Below are 20,092 nucleotides of genomic sequence, written 5' to 3'. Positions count from 1 at the left end.
TGAGGCTCCAGTTTGTTTTAAAACTGTCCTTTACTCATACTACCCTGCAGCTTTTGGTAGACTCGTTATTTGCTGTCTCTCCTCAGTCAGAAGATAGCCAGATGTCTATGTCTGTCTGTCCTTCATTTTTAACAAGCCTATTCTGAACCAGACCGTTCTATATATATATGTATATCAAACCTCTTGTGAATTGCTTTGTCACAGGTCCTTTTCTTTTTGTCCTCTATCACACTAATTCATTGTGGACAGATGGCAGTTGACATTGCTTTGGGGACCTCCTGCTGTGTCAGTTGATTACAGTTGATCACCTTTTGGATGTTAGCCATCATGGCTCCAAAACTGAGAAACAGTCGCCTTATTTAAAGGTTAGCCACAAGATTTTAGTAAGTAAAAATACTGAGAAGAGTGCTGCAGCATGAAGATGCCAGCCAGAGCTAAAACAGGTCAGGAAGCTGGCTGCTGGCTGGCTGGGGAGTTGCTGCAGTCACCCCCACCTCAGAGAGAGATCAGCTTAAACAGCATCTGCCAGGCCTGGCTGGGGAAGGAGTTCTTGTCTCTGACCTTTAATAATCCTGGATCCTTTCATGTTTGCCAGGTCCTTAACAGGGCACCTAGAGGCTGCAGAGTTGTGAAAACAACTCACCTCCAGTGTAGATGCCTCCCCCTCCGCTGTCCCCTCCCACCCCCAGCCCCACTGCTTTCTGGCCTCTCTATTTCTGGCCCCTGTGGAATAGGAAGGAGGCAGCACTGCATTTCAGTGTTGCAGGCTTTGTTTCTTACATAGTCTATGTGTTTCCCAGTGTGTATCTCACAGCATTTCTTACAGAAGTAAAGGATGTGGTGGAAGCTCTGATATGTTGGCCCACTGTTCTCTGCACATCCCAGTCCACCACTTAGCCCCTCTCTGTTGCTGTGTGTATTTTTATTACAAGAGTTTTTCAAGACAGTGAGGGGAACTGCTATTCATGATCTTGCCCCCTGCAATTCACCCTCCGGTGAGATGGCACCATGATGAATGTGCTAGTGCCTAAGGCTTGTTTCAAAAGTGTTCTTGCCATTTATTGGGATGTTGTGTGAATATTAAAACCACTTTGCCTGTTTAGCAGACGTTTCATTTCTCAATCCTTAGTGCTTCTCAGAATATTCTAGGTACAGTTTTATGTGCTTCAGTCAGCCTCATGAGGTGATCAAGCCTGTCTTCCCCACTTTCCCATCAGAGCAGACAGCTGAGAGTCAGGAATAGTGGTGGCCAAGGATCCAGATGCTTAGTAGCAAAGCTTTGCTCAGAAACAAGATGAAGGACATGGTGAGTATGGAGAACACTAAGCTGAGGAAGTGATCATGAAGAAGTGGAGAAAATAGGTGAGGAAGGGACAGCAGCAAGCCCAAGAATTTGTTCAAGAGGGTGACCAGGTAGGAGAGTGCAGGGTTGTTCAAGGCTGCTGGATGCAGAGAACAAGGGCATAGTTTTATCAAGACAGCAGGTCTGGGGTCAGATGCATAGAGGCTGGATTGGTGGAGATCGGAAAAGATTGGCTCTGGGTCTTGGAAGGAGGGTTGGAGTAGTTGTCTGGGGTGCAGGTGATAGCTAAAAAGAACATTTGTTTTTAAAGAGAAGAAATATTTCTTTCAGGTTTTGAGTTAAATAAGAGATATTTTTGTTTGTCTAGAGCTAGCCAGTTAGTCTTTATTGTCTTCTATAATCACACAAAGGGGAACACAGTAATGGGATGGGACAGTTTTTCTTCTAGATCAACAAATCTATAAGAATTTTTTTAATTTAATTTATTATTTTACATGTCAATCCCGGTTCCCTTTCCTTTCCTCCCTCCCTCCCTGTCTCCCTCCCTCTTACCCTCTCTGCCCCCTCACATGCACCCTGACCATACTCCCCTCCCACCCCCCCAACCCCAATTCCACATGTAGGGCAATGCCATCCAGGTGGGGTCATGTAGATCTGTCAGGTCATTTGAAGTAAGGACTAGGACTTCTTTCCTGTCTCTAGGTTAAGGCAGTTATCCCTCCATGGGTGATATATCTGCAAGGTCCTTTTGTGCACCAGGGATACATCCTGGTTCCACTGTCTGAGGTCCCTTAGACTGCTCAGTCCTTCTGGCTGAGACCCATATTCAGGGGGGCCTGAGTCAGTCCCGTGCTGGATTCCCAGCTATCAGTCTGGGGGCCCGTTAGCTCCTCCTTATTGAGGTCAGCTGTCTCTATGTGTTTCTGCAACCCGGTCTTGTCCTTTCTTTCTGCTTCTAGATTCTAGTTCGACTCAGTGTTTAGGTATGGGTGTTTGCTTCTGTTTCCAACAGGTATTAGATGAGGGCTCCATGGATAAGTTAGTTGTTGATCTCACTATCCAGGAAGGGCATTTATGGTAGCCTTTCCACGGTTGCTCAAATTGTTAGTTGGCGGCAGTCTTGTAGGTCTCTAGACCTTTCTTTAGGTTCAGCTTTCTCTTCAAACCAATAATGGCTCCCTCTTTTATGTTCTCTCTCTCTCCCTCTCTCTCTCTCTCTCTCCTGTCTTCTATTCCTACCCTGACTCAACCTTCCTTGTCGCACGTGCTTTCCTCTCCTCCCCCTCGTTTTCTCCTACTTCTCTCTCCATTCACTGCCCCCCCCCACTTCCCCTGTGCTCTGGGGGACTTGTCCCTTCCCCCTTCTGTGAGGGACATTATATGAATCTCTTAGAATACACCTTGTATTCTAGTTCCTCTGGTGGTGTGAATTATAGCCTGGTGATCCTTTGCTCTAGGACTAAAATCCATATATGAGCGAGTATATACCATGTTCCTCTTTTTTGTGACTAGGTTACCCCATTCAGGATGGTTTCTTCAAGTGCCATCCACTTGCCTACGAATTTCAAGATTCCATTATTTTTTTTTCTGCAGAGGAGTATTCCATTGTGTAGATGTGCCACATCTTCTTTGTCCATTCTTCAGTTGAGGGGCATCTAGGTTGCTTCCAGGTTCTTGCTATTACAAATAATGCTGCTATGAACATAGTTGAGCAGATGTCTTTGTTGCATGGATGTGGATCATTTAGGTATATACCTAAGAGGGGGATTGTCGGGTCCTGTGGTAAACTAATTCCCATTTTCCTGAGGAACCGCCATACTGATCTCCAAAATGGCTGTATGAGTTTGCACTCCCACCAGCAGTGGAGGAGTGTTCCCCTTTCTCCGCATCCTCTCCAGCATAAGTTGTCATTGGTGTTTCTAATTTTAGCCATTCTGACAGGAGTAAGATGGTATCTCAAAGTTGTTTTGATTTGCATTTCCCTGATAGCTAAGGATGTTGAGCACTTTCTTAAGTGTCTTTCAGCCTTTTTGATTTCCTCTATTGAGAATTCTTTCTTCAGTTCTGTACCCCATTTTTTTAATAGGATTATTTGGTGTTTTGTTGACTAGTTTCTGGAGTTCTTTGTATATTTTGGAAGTCAGCCCTTTGTCGGATATAGGATTGGTGAAAATCTTTTCCCAGTCTGTGGGCTGCCATTTGGTCTTGTCCACTGTATCCTTTGCCTTACAGAAGCTTCTAAGTTTGAAGAGGTCCCATTTATTAATTGTTGCTCTCAGTGTCTGTGCTCCTGGAGTTATGTTCAGGAAGCGGTCTCCTATACCAATTTGTTCAAGGGTACCTCCTACTTTCTCTTCTAAGAGGTTCAGTGTGGCTGGATTGATGTTGAGGTCTTTGATCCATTTGGACTTGAGTTGTATGCATGGCGACAGACATGGGTCTATCTGCAGTCTTCTACACACCATCTTCCAATTGTGCCAGCACCATTTGTTGAAGATGCTGTCCTCGCCCCATTGTATTCTTTTAGCTGTTTTGTCGAAAATCAGGTGTTCATAGGTGTGTGGGTTAATATCAGGATTTTCAATTCGATTCCATTGGTCTACCTGTCTATTTTTGTGCCAATACCAGGCTGTTTTCAGAACTGTAGCTCTGTAGTAGAGCTTAAAGTCAGGGATGGTGATGCCTCCTGAAGTTCTTTTATTGTACAGTGTTGTTTTGGCTATCCTGGGTCTTTTGTTTTTCCATATAAAGTTGATTATTATCCTTTCAAGGTCAGTGAAGAATTGTGGTGGAATTTTAATGGGGATTGCATTGAATCTGTAGATTGCTTTTGGCAAGATTGCCATTTTTACTATGTTTATCCTGCCTATCCAAGAGCATGGGAGATCTTTCCATTTTCTGGTATCTTCTTTAATTTCTTTCTTTAGAGCCACAAAGTTCTTATTATATAGGTCTTTCACTTGTTGGGTAAGTGTTACCCCAAGATACTTTATGTTGTTTGTGGCTATTGTAAAGGGTGATGGTTCTCTGATTTCTTTCTCAGCCTCTTTGTCTTCTGAATAAAGTAGGGCTACTGATTTTTTTTTTGAGTTTATCTTGTATCCTGCTAGTTTGCTGAAGGTGTTTATCAGCTGTAGGAGTTCCCTGGTAGAGTTTATTGGGTCGCTTATATAAACTATCATATCATCTGCAAATAGAGACAGTTTGACTTCTTCCTTTCCAATTTGGATGCCCTTGATCTCCTTTTGTTGTCTTATAGCTTTAGCTAGAACTTCAAGGACTGTTTTGAAGAGATATGGAGAGAGAGGGCAGCCTTGTCTTGTTCCTGATTTTAGAGGAATTGGCTTAAGTTTCTCTCCATTCAGTTTGATGTTGGCTGTTGGTTTGCTGTATATTGCTCTTATTATGTTTAGGTATGTTCCTGTTATCCCTGACCTCTCCAAGACCTTTATCATGAAAGGGTGTTGAATTTTGTCGAAGGCTTTTTCAGCATCTAGGGAGATGATCATATGGTTTTTTCTTTTTCAGTTTGTTTATATGGTGGATCATGTTGATAGATTTTCATATGTTAAACCATCCCTGCAATCCAGGGATGGAGCCTACTTGGTCATGGTGGATGATTTCTCTGATGTATTCTTGAATTCGGTTTGCCAGTATTTTATTGAGTATTTTTGCATCGATGTTCATCAGGGATATTGGTGTGTAGTTTTCTTTCTTAGTTGTGTCTTTGTGAGGCTTGGGTACCAAGGTTATTGTGGCCTCGTAAAAAGAGTTTGGCAATGAACCTTCTGTTTCTATCTTGTGGAACAATTTGAGGAGTATTGGTATTAGTTCTTCCTTGAATGTCTGGTAGAATTCTGCACTGAAGCCATCTGGCCCTGGGCTTTTTTTTTTTTGGTTGGAAGGTTTTCGATGACTGCTTCTATTTCATTGCAGGTTATAGTCTATTTAAATTGTTTGTCTGTTCTTGATTTAATTTTGGTAAGTGATAGTTATCCAGAAATTTGTCCATTTCCTTTGAATTTTCAATTTTTGTGGAATACAGGTTTTCAAAGTATGACCTAAAAATTGTCTGGATTTCCTTTGTGTCCGTTGTTATGTTCCCCTTTTTGTTTCTGATTTTGTTAATTTGCATGTTCTCTCTCTGCTTTTTTGTTAGTTTGTATAAAGGTTTGTCTATCTTGTTGATTTTCTCAAAAAACCAACTCTTTGTTGCATTGATTTTTTTTTTTTTTTTTTTTTTTTTTTTTTTTGTATTGTTTTCCTGGTTTCAGCCCTCAAGTTGATTATTTCCTGGCATCTACTCCTCCGGGGTGAGTTTGCTTCTTTTTGTTCTAAGGCTTTCAGTTGTGCTGTTAATTCTCTTATGTGACTATCCTCTGTTTTCTTCATATGGGCACTTAGAGCAATGAACTTCCCTCGTAACACTGCTTTCAAGGTGTCCCATAAGTTCGGGTATGTTGTGTCCTCATTCTCATTGAATTTTAGAAAGTCCTTAATTTCTTTCTTTATTTCTTCTTTGACCCAGGTGTGGTGCAATTGCACATTGTCCAGTTTCCATGAGTTTGTGGGTTTTCTGCAATTTGTGTTGTTGTTGAATTCCAACTTTAAAGCATGGTGGTCTGATAAGATACAGGGGACTATTCCAATTCTCTTGTATCTGTTGAGTTTGTTATGCCACCTAGTATGTGGTCGATTTTAGAGGTTTCATGTGGAACAGAGAAGAAGGTATATTCTTTTGTGTTTGGATGGAATGTTCTATAGATGTCTGTTAAATCCAGTTGAGGCATAACTTCTGTTAGTTTTTTTGTTTCTTTGTTGAGTTTCTGATTGGTGGTCCTGTCTAGTAGTGAGAGTGGTGTGTTGAAGTCTCCCACTATAAGTGTGTGAGGTTTTATGTGAGGTTTGAGTTTTAGTAGCATTTCTTTTACAAATGTGGGTGCCTTTGTATTTGGGGCATAGATGTTCAGAACTGAGACGTTGTGTTGATGGATTTCTCCTGCGATGAATATGAAATGACTGTCTTCATCTCTTTTGATTAATTTTGGTTTGAAGTCTAACTTGTTAGATATTAGGATAGCCACACCTGCTTGCTTCTTGGTTCCATTTGATTGGAAGATCTTTTCCCAACCCTTTACCCTGAGGTAATGTCTATCTTTGAAACTTAGATGTGTTTCTTGTATGCAACAGAGGGAAGGATTCTATCTTCGTATCCATTCTGTTAGCCTGTGACTTTTTATAGGTGAGTTAAGACCATTAATGTTGAGGGTGAGTAAGGACCATTGATTGTTGATGCTTGTTTGTTTTAGATTTGTTGTTGGCAGTGGTATTGTGAATTTATTTGTCCTGCTTTACCCTTGGTTTCTGGTATAGTTAGATTATCTGTTGCCTACATCTTTGTGGGCATAGTTAATTTCCTTGGGCTGGAGTTTTCCTTCCAATACTTTCTGTAGGGCTGGATTTGTAGATACGTATTGGGAAAATCTTGTTTTCCCATCTATAGTGATTGAGAGTTTTGCTGGGAATAGTAGCCTGGGCAGGCATCAGTGGTCTCGTAGTACTTGTAGAACATCTATCCAGGACCTTCTTGCCTTGAGGGTTTCCATGGAGAAGTCTGGTGTAATTTTGATAGGTCTGCCTTTATATGTTACCTGTCCTTTTTCCTTTGCTGCTCTTAATATTCTTTCTTTATTCTGTATGTTAGGATTTTGATTATTATATGTTGAGGGGTCTTTTTTCTTTGGTCCAGCCTATTTGGTGTTCAGTATGCTTCTTGTACTTTCATGGGCATGTCCTTCTTCAGATTTGGAAAGTTTTCCTCGATGATTTTGTTGAATATGTTTTCGGCACCTTTGAGCTGGGCTTCCTCACCTTCCTCTATGCCTATTATTGGTTTGGCCTTTTCACGGTGTCCCACATATTCTGGATGTTTTGTGTTAAGGATTTGTTGGATTTATTATTTTCTTTGGTCGATGAATCTATTTCCTCTAGTTTATCTTCCGCGCCTGAGATTCTCTCTTCCATCTCTTGAATTCTGTTGGTTATACTTGCGTCTGTAGTTCCCGATCTTTTGCCCAGTTTTTCTATTTCCAGCATTCCTTCGGTTTGTGTTGCCTTTATTTTCTCTATTTCAGTTTTCAAGTCTTGAACCGTTTCCTTCACCTGCTTACTTGTTTTTTCTTGGCTTTCTGTACTTTCTTTACTTTCCTTAAGAAATTTGTTCATTTCTTCCACTTTTTTGTTTGTTTTTTTCTTCCATTTCTTTAAGGGATTTTCTGACATCTTCTTTGAGGGCCTCTATCATTTTTATCACGATAATTTTTAAGTCGTTCCCTTCTGCTTCCTCTGCTTTGTTGTTGTGTTCTGTTCTAGTTGGTGTAGATTCCCTAGATTCTGGTGGTGTCATGCTTGTCTTTCTGTTGTTAGGTGTTTTCTTGTATTGCCGTCTTCCCATAGCTTCTTCCAGTAGGTGTTGGTGGGGTCTCCCCCTCTCTCTATGGTACTTCCCCAGTGGGCTTAGGTGGGTCAGTGGTTCGATGTCTGTAGCTCTAGATGGTCCAAGCTCTCTAGAAGGTCTCTACACAGTCAGGGGCCCAGGGATGGGGGTCAGCGATCAGGCTCCAGCAGAAGACTGGCGATGGGGGTCAAAAATCCCGAAGGCTGGGACTCAGGATGTTCTTGTATCTATAAGCAGATCTAGCCTGGGCCTGGTACTCTCTAGCTGAGGCTTCTTTAGCAGAGGCCCTGTTGGCAGGAACTCTGAGTGGCCCCGCAGAGATAGGCGGATCTCTAAGAGGGGCCTGCGACTCCAGTAGAGGACCGGCGGTGGAGGGTCAGAAATTACCGGTGGTCCCGTGTGGATAGGAAGGTCTCCTATGTTCAGAGCCGCTTCCAGAAGTTCCCCCGAAGTTGTCTGGACTGTTGGCTCCACCCTCTGTCCCAGTGCTCAACCAGAGTGGTGGGATAGTAGGCAGGGCAGGGCACAGGAGAGGGGGAGGGCAGGCTCTCGGTGGGGGTGGGTGGGGTTGTATCAGAGCTCCAAGAATGCTCTCGATGGGGACAGGACACAGGAGCAGGGGGATCCAGGTCCAACCCAGAGAGTTCCCCTGGGGAGGGTGTAGGGAAGAGGCCACCCAAATTGGTTCCATACTCACCTCTAGCCAAGGCCTGGTGATAGAGGACAAAGGTTGGGCTGATACTCAGGATGTTTCTGCACTGATAGGTGGATCTCACTGGGACCTGGCCCTCTCCAGCTGAGGCCTCTTTAGCAGAGGCTCTGGATGGGGGGGAGGGGGTCAAGGATCTTGTGGGCAGGAACTCAAGAGTGGTCCCGCAGAAATAGGTGGATCTCTGGGAGGAGCCCGGACTCCAGTAGAGGACCGGCGGTGGGGGTCAGAGACCAGGCAGGTGGAAATTACCAATCTATAAGAATTTAAGAATCCCAATATTAGAAAAATCCACTTATGGCTCATTTAAGGTCAAAGGAACAGACAAGTTGTAATCCCTTAAAACTTCACAACTTGTGAAAATGGTTATGGTCATCCCATCATTTGGGAGGTGAGAGTAAGATCAGAAATTGAAGATCATCCTCAAGTTTAAGGCTAATCTGGAAATACATGAGACCATGTCACCCAAAAAATAATAATAATAAATAAATAAAAAAGGAAAAAATAAACTAAGTAAGGGAGATATGCCATTTTCTTCTTATAACCAGTAATAGGAAAAGCAAAAACACTGCCCAAGACAGGACAGAGCCAAGTCTTTATCCAAAGACAGCTGCTGCTTTCTTATACCAGGGTTTCTACCATCTGCTGGTTAAGATTCAGTTACCACACTGTCATACCTCTCACTCCTGAATCAAAGCAGTCCTTTCAGAGATCACATGACCTCTTCTACTTGGACAGCCAGCCAAATCCATTATCTTGTTGTTAGAACACCTTCTCAACTGTCCCACTCTGTCCTGGCAGTAGCTCAGCCCTCAGACATCCATCAACTACTCCCTTGTGTATGCAGATTAGGTAATTGTAGTTTAGATACTACGATTTAGATGAGATCTGAAGGGACCTTTGCATGCACACAGAGGTTAGGAAGTATTATTCTGGGCTGGAGTGATAGCCTGATGCCCTGAGTTTGATCCCTGGAATTCACATGGTTGTAGCAGAGAACTGACTCCTTAAGGTTTTCCTCTTACTACCACATTGTGAGCATGTGTGTGCAAACCCACAAATAATAATGTTTTTTAAAAGAAGCAGCAACAGCAGCTTTGTTTCTGTTCTGTGTTGTATTGCAGCCCACCTTGGCACAGTTGAACACTGCTGAACAGTAGCTGCAGATGACCCTCAGTAAAGGCTGAGTCCTCAGAAGCCCCTTGTCCTTCTCTGGAGCACTCACTTATGTCCATATAAGTAGTAAGATACAGACTTATCACCTTGTATTCTATAAATGTAAGTCTCCCTATGGATCGATAGCTTTCCAGCCTATAAAGCCCCTAAAGAAAGGCACTCAGGAGTACAAATGCCCTATCTGAAAGTTTTAGACTAGGCTGATAAAGCAAGACTTCAAGATCTTGATTCTGATCTTCAAAGAAAAGGGTTATAAAGCCTATATACCATCAGGTGGAAACTGTGGTATAGTATGTTACTGAATGAAATTGTCATCCCAGTAAAAAGTTTTTTTAGACTTTACATCAAAACTGCATTTTCAAATAGTAATCAGTACATTAAATTATAAATTAAGCAAGGTTTTAAAGATATGTGATGACACAATTTGGTATCTCTCCAATTGTCTTTTATCCCAAACTCAAATTGCAACATTTCTTCCAAAACTGTTGATGCCCCCTTGTGTCAGTCCAGCTCTCCAGGACCCCCATGCTGGGTTGTAGCTTCTTCAAGTTCCTGTGTCAGGGTGCCAGAGCTTGGGCAAGACCTTTGCCTATCCTTCGAAGTCTTCTCTCCAGACTCCCTATGGAAACAAGTTCTGTTCCAAGAATACAGACCCTTCCATAGTGGCTGACTCCATTAGGAGGATGTGACTTTCTGTTCCCATGAGTAGGAGAGATGTCATTGTCCCCCATCCTCAGCCCTAAAACACTTCAGCTGAGAACCACCAACTGATGATCTCACTCTTAGATAACAGTTCACCACCTTAACACAGTTCTAAATGCCCTGTGACTTTTACCAAGATTCAACCTAGGTTGAGTTCCATAAAACTAACACTTGTCCAGAGAACTCTAATTTAACTGTGACTTAATATCTGTATGAAGTTCCATTTTTTCACATTAGCTATTCTTCTAAAATATAGCTTGTTTATAAAGCCTGGTTATCTTTATTCTTAACACGTTTTTCTAGATTTCTTCAAGTCTTTTTTGGAATTCACAGGCAAGTTGGGCACACCATAGTCCCACCTACTCTTCTGTCACTTGTGACCTTGGGACCCTCCTGGGCAGCACAGCAGGCCCCTGCGTTGGATATGCAGCATAGCACAAAAACAAATCCAAGCATCACTCTCAATATACAAGTGTTGTTACCACATGAGATTAGGTACAGGAGAATCTCTGTAGGTTATGTTTTTATATGTCCCACTACTTATCTCTTGGACATTGAAGATCCATTAAAACAGGAAAAAAATTAAAATTCTAATTCTTCCCATTTTGACCTAGGAGTTCTTCAGTGAAATTTATGACATAATTCTCTGTTGTTTTCTAGGCATGTTTTCCACAAATCATGTGTGGATCCCTGGCTTAGTGAACACTGTACCTGTCCTATGTGCAAACTTAATATTTTGAAAGCCCTAGGAATTGTGGTATGTTCCCTGTTTGTCACTACTTTCGTGTAATATCATATCCACTTGCAATGTAATACAGTTGGCATAATAGAAACCATGACCAAATCTCTTTAGGATGGTCTAGCTTTCTTTGCCATGTAGATCTTGTTTTAACAGTGCCTTTCTTCCAGATGACTTCTAAGTTCTAGACTACCTCGGGGAACAAGAGAAGAGAATGTAAATTATTATACTAGTCTACTTTGAAGAGTGTGCTTCTGATTGAGGGGACACAAAAGAAATAGGGTATAGAAAACTGTGGTCTAATAGTAATTTTCTTATATTTGGTATAATATGAAATGATGTCATATTCTGCCCTCTTAAGCTTGCCTTTCATATCTTTGAGTGTTGGTAACTTGCAAGCAGTGAAAGAAGATGGTAACTAAAAAGCCCCTAGAGAACTTTGAGCAACTTGACAGCTATGTTAGCCAAGTATGCTGCACTAAGGGTGTCAGGTGCCAGTGCAATAAAATGAAAATATTGAAGACTTTCTGCATTCCTTGCTTAAGAAAGGTATATAGAGTTGAAGAGATAGCTCAGCGTAAAAGGTTAAGGCTCACAATTAAAATGTCAGCAAAAGTATATATCCAGAATATACTTTTAATAGAAAGAAAATAATTAAGTCACCATTGCAAACTGTCCTCTGGTGGCCAAGTTGTCCTCTGTGTAAGACTAGTTTGACAGAGACTATCTCACATGGCCAGAATGTGGGAATAGTAACTTGTCCTCTGTCCATTTTTGATGGAGCCTTCTGGAATAAATGATCGCTATCATGATTTGTTAGATGTGATGTTACTGTAAGCATCATCTCTTACACAGTGCTTTTAATTTTGTTTTTAGTAGAACTTTGGGGGCTTAAACATAATTATTTTGCCCTAGAAGCAGTAGGTTCTGGGTTTTGGCCCTTTTGTCAGCCATTTTTCTGAGCTCTGTTTTCATATGCTGTCTTCTACAGACAGAAGGAGCTGCTTCTTACTCTTCTGGGTGGGCCTCTGGCTGTAACTGGAGGCTTAGGCTTTGAAGCAGCCTGAGCTTTGATTTGCTCTTGCTTGTGTGCTCTGTTTTTAAAGGTAGTCATTTTGTTTTATTAACAAGACACCAAGTAAATGGAGAATTTCAGAGAAGTTACAGTATAAACAAGGTATTTTGTTAGCTGCTGCCCTTTAATAATAGCATTTAACATTAAGATAATAAAGTAAATTTTTAATCTGAAAGTTCCAGCTTTATAAATGATATTAGTCTCCCTCTGCCTGTGACTGAGACTAAAAATGGTTATCATTTATTTGCCAAGCCACAGTGGATAGTTTTGAACTGTGGATTTTGGTTTTCCTTTGTACCATTTTTGGGAGAGAATCAGCTGACTCTTTGAAGAAAACTTCTTAAATGACAGTAGGAAATATAGATGGGCAGGAATATGAGAGTAATGTGGAAAAGAATGGAGATGTTCTTGGAGTGGGTGTTAAACATTGAAGATTTTATAAACTTGTTCTTATAATGATTTTTAATCTGGAAATATTTTGCAGCCAAATCTACCATGTACTGATAATGTAGCATTTGATATGGAAAGGCTCACCAGAACCCAAGCAGTTAACCGAAGATCAGCCCTCGGTGACCTTGGCAGTGACAGTTCCCTTGGCCTTGAGCCACTGCGAACTTCAGGCATATCACCTCTTCCTCAAGATGGGGAGCTCACTCCTCGAACGGGTGAAATCAACATTGCAGTTACAAGTAAGTGGGGACCCTTTGCCCAGGCACCAGACAGCATTGCTGCTTGTGTTGGGCATGAAGTGACTGTCAAGGAGAAAGTTGAGGCCGTATGGCCCAGCAGTTTCATAAAGGAAAAGATAATGTATACATTTATCCACTTTATAACAAGGAATGTGCATGCTGGTGATTTTGTGGTTATTTAAAGGTTTGTCTTAATGGCTGTTCAATAAACCTTGTTTTGAAATTATTGCATTGCAAATAGACATTTTAAAGGGAAACACTGGAGTACAATGTGGACTAGCAGGCAGCTGTGCTGGTATGTTGTATGCTGAGCATTGCTGCTCATGATCTCCCAGACTATAAACAACCTAGTGAAAAACTAATGTAGAATTTGAACCTAAAAAATATCCTGGGCTGGTTATGAAATGTCTTGATTATTGAATTGTTAATAAGCAAAAATGTACTGTTGTGAGAGCAGTGCCCGTCTGTATACAGTGTGAGTGGGTTGGTGGTGTGTGTATGGGTGTTGTAGGCAAGGCATTCATCCTGTAACAAGCAAATTCTTTTCTGTTTTCATTCTTTACGTGCAGTTTCCATCTAACAACCTCTCACCCATTTCTCGTCGCCACCCTGGTGCTGCCTTTTCTAATTATGCTGCTGCTTACCCAGGACTTCAAGCCTAAAGTTGATGAGGCTCCACTTACCTCTGGGAGCCAGTAACAAACATGGGGGAAGCAGTTTATGGAATAGCTTGCTCTTCACATGTTAAGGCTTCTGTGGTCTGTTTTATGGAAATGCATGGTTTTGAACCATCCAGAGGTTGCCATTTGTCTGAAGGCCAAGAACTTTCATTCCGTCATAAGTAAAACTATTCTTTGATATAGTGTGGCTATATAGTGTGGCACATTTCCCAATGCTTGTCTTAGCAGTATTTCATGGTGTTCCAACTTTGGCATTTAGGTTCTATGGTCTAGAGTTTCAAAACTTGGTCTAGCAGTATGAAAGGAAATTAGAGGTGATTTAAAATTGTGTTTTTATAAGTCCTTCATTGATCAGGCATTTATTGAGCACCTACTACATTAAGCACACATCTTGTCATTTTTATGTGAAAATGTCTACAAAATCTTGATAATAAAATCTTTTGATGATAAAAATAATTCATATACCAAATAAAATATTTATCAGAATTTACACATGCCATCTATTAAAGAAAATTCACGTGATTTTCTAGACCCTAAGTACCTCATTTCCTTACAAATCTCTGTGTTACCATAAGCAAGTACAGCACCCACTGTGTGGGCGGTCATAAGGGTGGCTCAGCCTCAGAAGATTGCTGCTGAGTACCCTTGGATCTGCCAGGTGCTGCTGTGATGGTATTCCTCACATACAAAGACACAAGTAGGTACATGTGTTCATAATTCAGCAATATAGATGTGACTGGAGTTTCTAAATGCTAGTCTGTGATCAAAGGGTTTTGAGAAGGTGGGCTTGGTGGCAACTCAGTGCGAGGACACAGTGGCACGTGCCTATAATCCCAGCATTCCTAGCATTTAGGAGGTAGAAGCAAAAAAATTAGGAGTTCAAGACCAGCCTCATCTATTGCTAAAAAGAAAAGGAAAAAAATGAATGTTACTCTCTTTGCTGTTGGTAATGATTCATCTCTTGAATTTTAAACATCCCAGCTAAAAACATGCATAGGGTGCAACAGTGCATTCCACATGGACTCTTCAGTGACAAGCTTAAATCTAATGAGGAGGAAATCTGTGATCCAAGATTTAGCAGCAGCTGCAGTGTTATATGAAGAGTTCACTAAACATTTTAATCATATAAACAAAACATAACAGTGAAGATTTAGCTCATAGAACAAGCTCAGCATCCTGGGAACCCAGAGAGCAAGTTCTTTTAGCCTTTTCTAGAAAAAAAAAGCCTGTTCACACACAGTTTACAAAGTTTTAGGATTCGTGAAACCCAGACTAAGAAATAGTCTGGGAGCACTTGCTACTCTTTCTGAGGACCCAAGTTCAAATCCCAGCACCCACATGGGGCACCTCACTACAACTCTGGGGGTCCCAACCTTCTGGCCTACATGGGCACATGTGCTCACATATGCATACACATGTACTTGTACATACATAGACATAATTAAAAATAAAACTTTTTAAAAGAAATAACTATGTTACATATAAAAGTCATGAAAGATATATTTTGTTCACTAACTTTAAAAAAATGTTAATATGGGAGGGCTGGAGAGATGCCTCAGAGGTTAAGAGCACTGGCTGCTCTTCCAGAGGTCCTGAGTTCAATCCCTGGCAACCACATGGTGGCTCACAACCATCTGTAATGAGATTTAGTGCCCTCTTCTGGAATGCAGATATTCATGTAGCCAGAACACTGTATACATAATAAATAAATAAAAATCTTTTTTTAAAAATATTAAAATGAAAAAAAGTTCCTGTTAGGAACAGTTTTGCATGCAAACATTTGCCATGCCTTCTTACAGATGTAGAGAAATTTTATAGAATTACTTTATCAAACTATTCCAATTTAGATTACACTTGGCATTATATAGTTATGACTTCGGAGCAAGTCAGATTGGTTCTCGGGCCCCAGTTTAGTTTCCCTCTAACCTCGTGTATGCATGACTTTGATTTTGACTTCTGTATACCTTGTCAGTCATGGACCCTCCTACTTTTCTACAAAGACAGAAGGACCAGTTTTACTTCGCAGCAGGAGTCGTGAACCTATTTTATTGGCACAATTATGATGTGCCTTTTTAGCATGGATACTCTAAGTAAACTGATAGATAAGAGAAAATGCAAACATGAGTGACTTGGAGGGGCAGCTTTCTGCTGAGCACACCCACAAGACTTGAGAACCTCACTCCATGTTCCTACACCTTATCTAAGATTGAGTAGTAGAATCATGCAGAAATAGCAAAAAGGAAATTTGAAAATGATTATAAACATGGTTGTTCTGCACTCATTTAAGTTCACAGTAATAGCTATGTCCATGTACAGTTTTCCTACATAATTTTCCTGTGCCTTTTGGTGGTCACACTCCTCGTGTACTTCTGGATCTAAACTAAAAGAAACGGTTGAGCCATGCTTTCCTTTCTCCTTGCAGCTTTTCCCAGTACTTCCACTAACCTTCTCTAGTTAGTAGCTTTCTGGCAAACTTCCTCCTGCTTGACTTCCTTGAGCCAGCCTTGGCTTACACCTTCGTTGACGTCTGCTTCGTTGCATTTGAGGGAAGTGTTGACATCGATTTGACTTAAATCTTCTCCCCAGAGTGATTTCCTCCCTTTCCTTTGTCAACAGAAGAATGGTTTATTATTGCCAGTTTTGGCCTCCTCAGTGCTCTCACACTCTGCTACATGATCATCAGAGCCACAGCTAGCTTGAATGCTAATGAGTAAGTAACAAATTGTTTTTTGGATTGCATGTGCCAGATGATCCCAAGAAAACATGTAATTTTCACGAAGGTGGTAAGACTTTGCTTCCCACCTGTTTCATGCTGATCCCAATGGGATCATAGTTAGCAAGATAATTTCTTTCATGAGCCATCTACTTTTAGTCACACAGAATGGGAGTTTATTTTGTTCAGTAAGACCAGCATACATGAGCAAAGCTCTGGAGGCTCTCTTTAGTACATACAAGCTGGATCCACAGCACCATGCAGACGCCAGGACACCAGAACAGTCAGTATTTGAAGAATGCCCATGACCTGACCATTGACAGGAATAGCCCCACTCTGTGTGCTCATAGGAATGTACCAGGAGCTATAGTCAACTTTGGGAAAACACTTAAGACCTTTCTTTGCTATGGTCAAGGACAGAAAGGAAGTGGGAAGGAAATCTACTACTCTCAGAAGACTGTTGGGAGGTAGAGATGATAGAATAAAATCTCTAAGGGCAGAAAGAGGCCAGTATAGGTTATAGAAAGGCAAGTCAGTTCCCATAAGGAAGAATACATACCAGTTAGGCTTCTTAATAGTGAGACGGCCCTGCCACAAGGAACGCACAGAGCTAGGAATGCCGGCAGAAGCTGTGTCACTATGAGGGCTACTGTAGGGTAGACATCTTGGTCCTTGTGATGTAATGATTTTCTAGAAGTAGCATTACACAGTAATATGATAATGGAAGGGTTTTGTTTTCTTTTGTTTTAAATGTTATTTGCTATTTAGTTCCTTTTTTTACCTGAGTATTCATACTACTTAGATAGACACAACCTGGGCCAGTGCCCAAATTTGAGCCTACATTGCTACTGGTGCACATCATGTGCTCTCCAGATTGGAGTATGGCCTAGCGTTTTAAATTGCCAGCAGTAAACAATATCCTTGAATAATTAATATTGTTCAGCTGTGTAAACCCAGAACTTTTACTTCTCCTGACATATTATCTCTCACCTGATCTGTTGACAAATACTTGCAGGAAATATCTTTTGGCATCCATGACTCTGTACATATTGAGAGGCTACTGTGGTACATTGGCATTCTTCACCCTTTATATGAATAGTCTTTACCTATCCATTAGGTTAGTCAGAAGCTAGCTACTTCTATGGAACCTGGTAGATGCAGTTTTCCATCAGAACACAGATTTACAGTCAGTCACACCTAGATTTGTCTCTCACCCAACTCCTCCATTTTCCAGTTGTGAGACTTGGGCATTTAAATGTATTATCTGAACATTATTTTAATCATCAAAATAAGCAGGTAATAATTAGTCCACATCATAAGGCTATGGACTTAGCACAGTGCCTAGTACGTAATAAGTGCTCAATAAATGTTAGCCAAACTAATTCTGCCAAGATTCTGCTTCAGTTCTGTGAATAAGAGGGCCATCTGGGGCCAGGGGGGTGGCTCAGCAGGGAAGATGCTTGCTGCCAAGCCTGATGACCTGAGTTCAATCCAATTTCCACAAATTGTCCTCTGACCTACACACATACACACCATGACATATGTACATATGCACATAGGCAAAGAAATAGATAAATTATAATTAAAAACTCTGAGTGCCCATGATTTCAAAAACACTTCCATTCAAAATGAAGTCATTGTTTGGTCTGTAGCCACTAGTCTTGCTATATCCCCATCAAGCTAGATAATAAGCCCAGTTCTTTTTTTTGTTTGTTTTGTTTTTTGTTTTTGTTTTGTTTTGTTTTGTTTTGTTTTCAAGACAGGTTCTCACTCTGTAGCTCTGGCTGTCCTGGAACTCACTCTGTACACCAAGATGGCCTCAAACTCACAGAGACCCACTTGCCTCTACCTCCTGAGTGCATGGGTTAAAGGTGTGTGCCATCACCGCCCGGCAAAGCCCAGTACTTAAGATTTTACCAGTGAGGGAGCTGGTGAGATGGTTCAATGGGTAAAGGTACTTGCTGCTAAGCCTGACTCGAGTATAGTCACAGAATCTACCTTGTGGAACAAAATAATTCATACAAGCTGTCCTCTGACCTCCACATACATGCCACTGTAAACACCACATGCACACACACTCACCAGCATATAAAATAAGTAAATATAATTAAATATTTTTAAAAATTGAACTACAAGTAACAACCAGTATAAATAGTGATGCTCTGGGCACTTGTATAGAATTACTAGACAACATAATGGTCCTCTTACTCACTTGGCATCTTCCCAGATGCTCAGTCTGTTCTTCAGAAACTTCAGAGAATGCCTGGGTCACACTGCTTCAGTTCCATGCCTGAATGCATTACTCAGAGTCAAAGTCATGGGTCTTCATAGCCATGTCTTAGTCAACCCTTCTCCCATTAGCCTTTGTAAATAGTTGATTTGCAGTTGTTCATTGACTATTACTTCTTTGCCTTCAAAACCATCCTAAAGAACAGTACTCATAATCCCATTTAGAGAGAAAATTGAGTGAGTGTGTGTGTGCATGTGCACATGTGTGTGTGTACACACCTGAAGGTAAATGAAAAGAAAGTCACCAAAATATTAGTGGTGAGTATCTTAGGTTATATTTTTAGGATGCTTTCCTCTCCACTATGAGCTTCTGTGTGATTTGGGGGTTTTGTTGTTTTTCCAAGCATGAATCACTTGATTATTTTTTAAGACCATTTTATTGTGGGAGATAAAGATCAGTCGTTCTATGCCAGTGTCTCTCTAAAAGGTTGGTGGAAATTCCTACACTATTTTATTCCAGATAAAAGTTTTTTAGCAGGCTGGGTATGGTGGTGCATGTCTTTAAACCCAGCACTCGGGAGGCAGAGGCAGGTTTATCTCTGCAAGTTTGAGGTCAGCCTAGTCTACAAAGAGAATTCCAGGACAGCCAAGGTTGTTACACTGAAAAACTGTCTCAAAAAACAAAAACAACAAAGTTATTGGTTTTTAAATTCTTTATTCATGGATTTTTAAATCTCTGTAATTATTTTGCCCTTACCTACCAATAAATTTATAGCCAAAATGAGGTCCTTTCTAATTGTAATCATCCTGGGTTAACCTGTCCATTTGCAGGGTGCTATTTTAGTGACTGGAAACTGAGAATAACCCTAGCACAGATACACCTGTGAGGGCAGTTTTCTTTCCTAACACCTTCAGCAGTGCTATTCATTCACAAAACCCTGTAGGCAAGAGCAAGCAGTATGGACAGGTTACAGAACCCAGGCTGGTCCATGCCCCCTATGTACTTTGCTGTAAGTACATTGATGACCACCAGGGAGCAGCAGCTCAGGCAGGGGCACAACACTCAACCTTAATTACAGGTACTGTTTTTCAAGGATTCAATGCTATTGACTACATCAGAAGTCTGTGTAATTTGGAGTCCTTCTGTTCAGTGAAAGAGTACTTATTTAGTTAAGTACTCTTCTGTAACTAATTGTGCTTTAAAAGCTTTAACACTGCGAACAAATGTGGATAAATTGGAGACTACAGATACAAACAGGACGATGGTCAAAGAAGTGAAATGCAAAGCAAAAGTACTTAGACTTTAGCTTCTTTCTCACACTTGTGATTCTCAGTACCTATATCAACAAGACTGTTGAACTTCATTCAAAGGGAGCTTCGTTGCTGTTATTTAGATGAGCCTTATGAAAGCCCAGCATGTGCCAACTTATATTTAGGATATCGTTCCCTCACTGTGAGAAAAATATTCTCATTCTTCTTTGTATTTGGGGTACATATAAGAAGATGATGTAGGAGAGATTTTTGAGTAGAAAGTTGGACTATATATTTAGGGCCCAGCTATGTGTCACAGATATGTACTCAACTCAGGGTTTTCTCATTGGTCTGGGCAGCAGGAAATAC

General features: G+C 41.0%; 1 protein-coding gene across 3 annotated transcripts in view; it reads left to right on the top strand.

The window, feature by feature from the left end:
* Nucleotides 1-20,092, top strand: part of Rnf130 (ring finger protein 130) — a 107,982-nt gene that overhangs the window by 66,373 nt on the left and 21,517 nt on the right. For 2 of the 3 annotated variants that reach the window (XM_051180824.1, XM_051180825.1), the window contains exons 6-7: nt 11,008-11,104; nt 12,646-12,850. In XM_051180824.1, coding sequence (XP_051036781.1) covers nt 11,008-11,104; nt 12,646-12,850 — 302 coding nt within the window. Of the gene's footprint in view, nt 1-11,007; nt 11,105-12,645; nt 12,851-16,146; nt 16,241-20,092 lie in introns of all 3 variants that reach the window. The other variant, XM_051180823.1, reaches the window with a different exon arrangement.

The sequence above is a fragment of the Phodopus roborovskii genome, unplaced genomic scaffold, assembly GCF_943737965.1.
Source record: "Phodopus roborovskii unplaced genomic scaffold, PHOROB, whole genome shotgun sequence".
Classification (NCBI taxonomy): Eukaryota; Metazoa; Chordata; class Mammalia; order Rodentia; family Cricetidae; genus Phodopus; species Phodopus roborovskii.
This window is presented reverse-complemented; position numbering and strand designations above follow the sequence as displayed.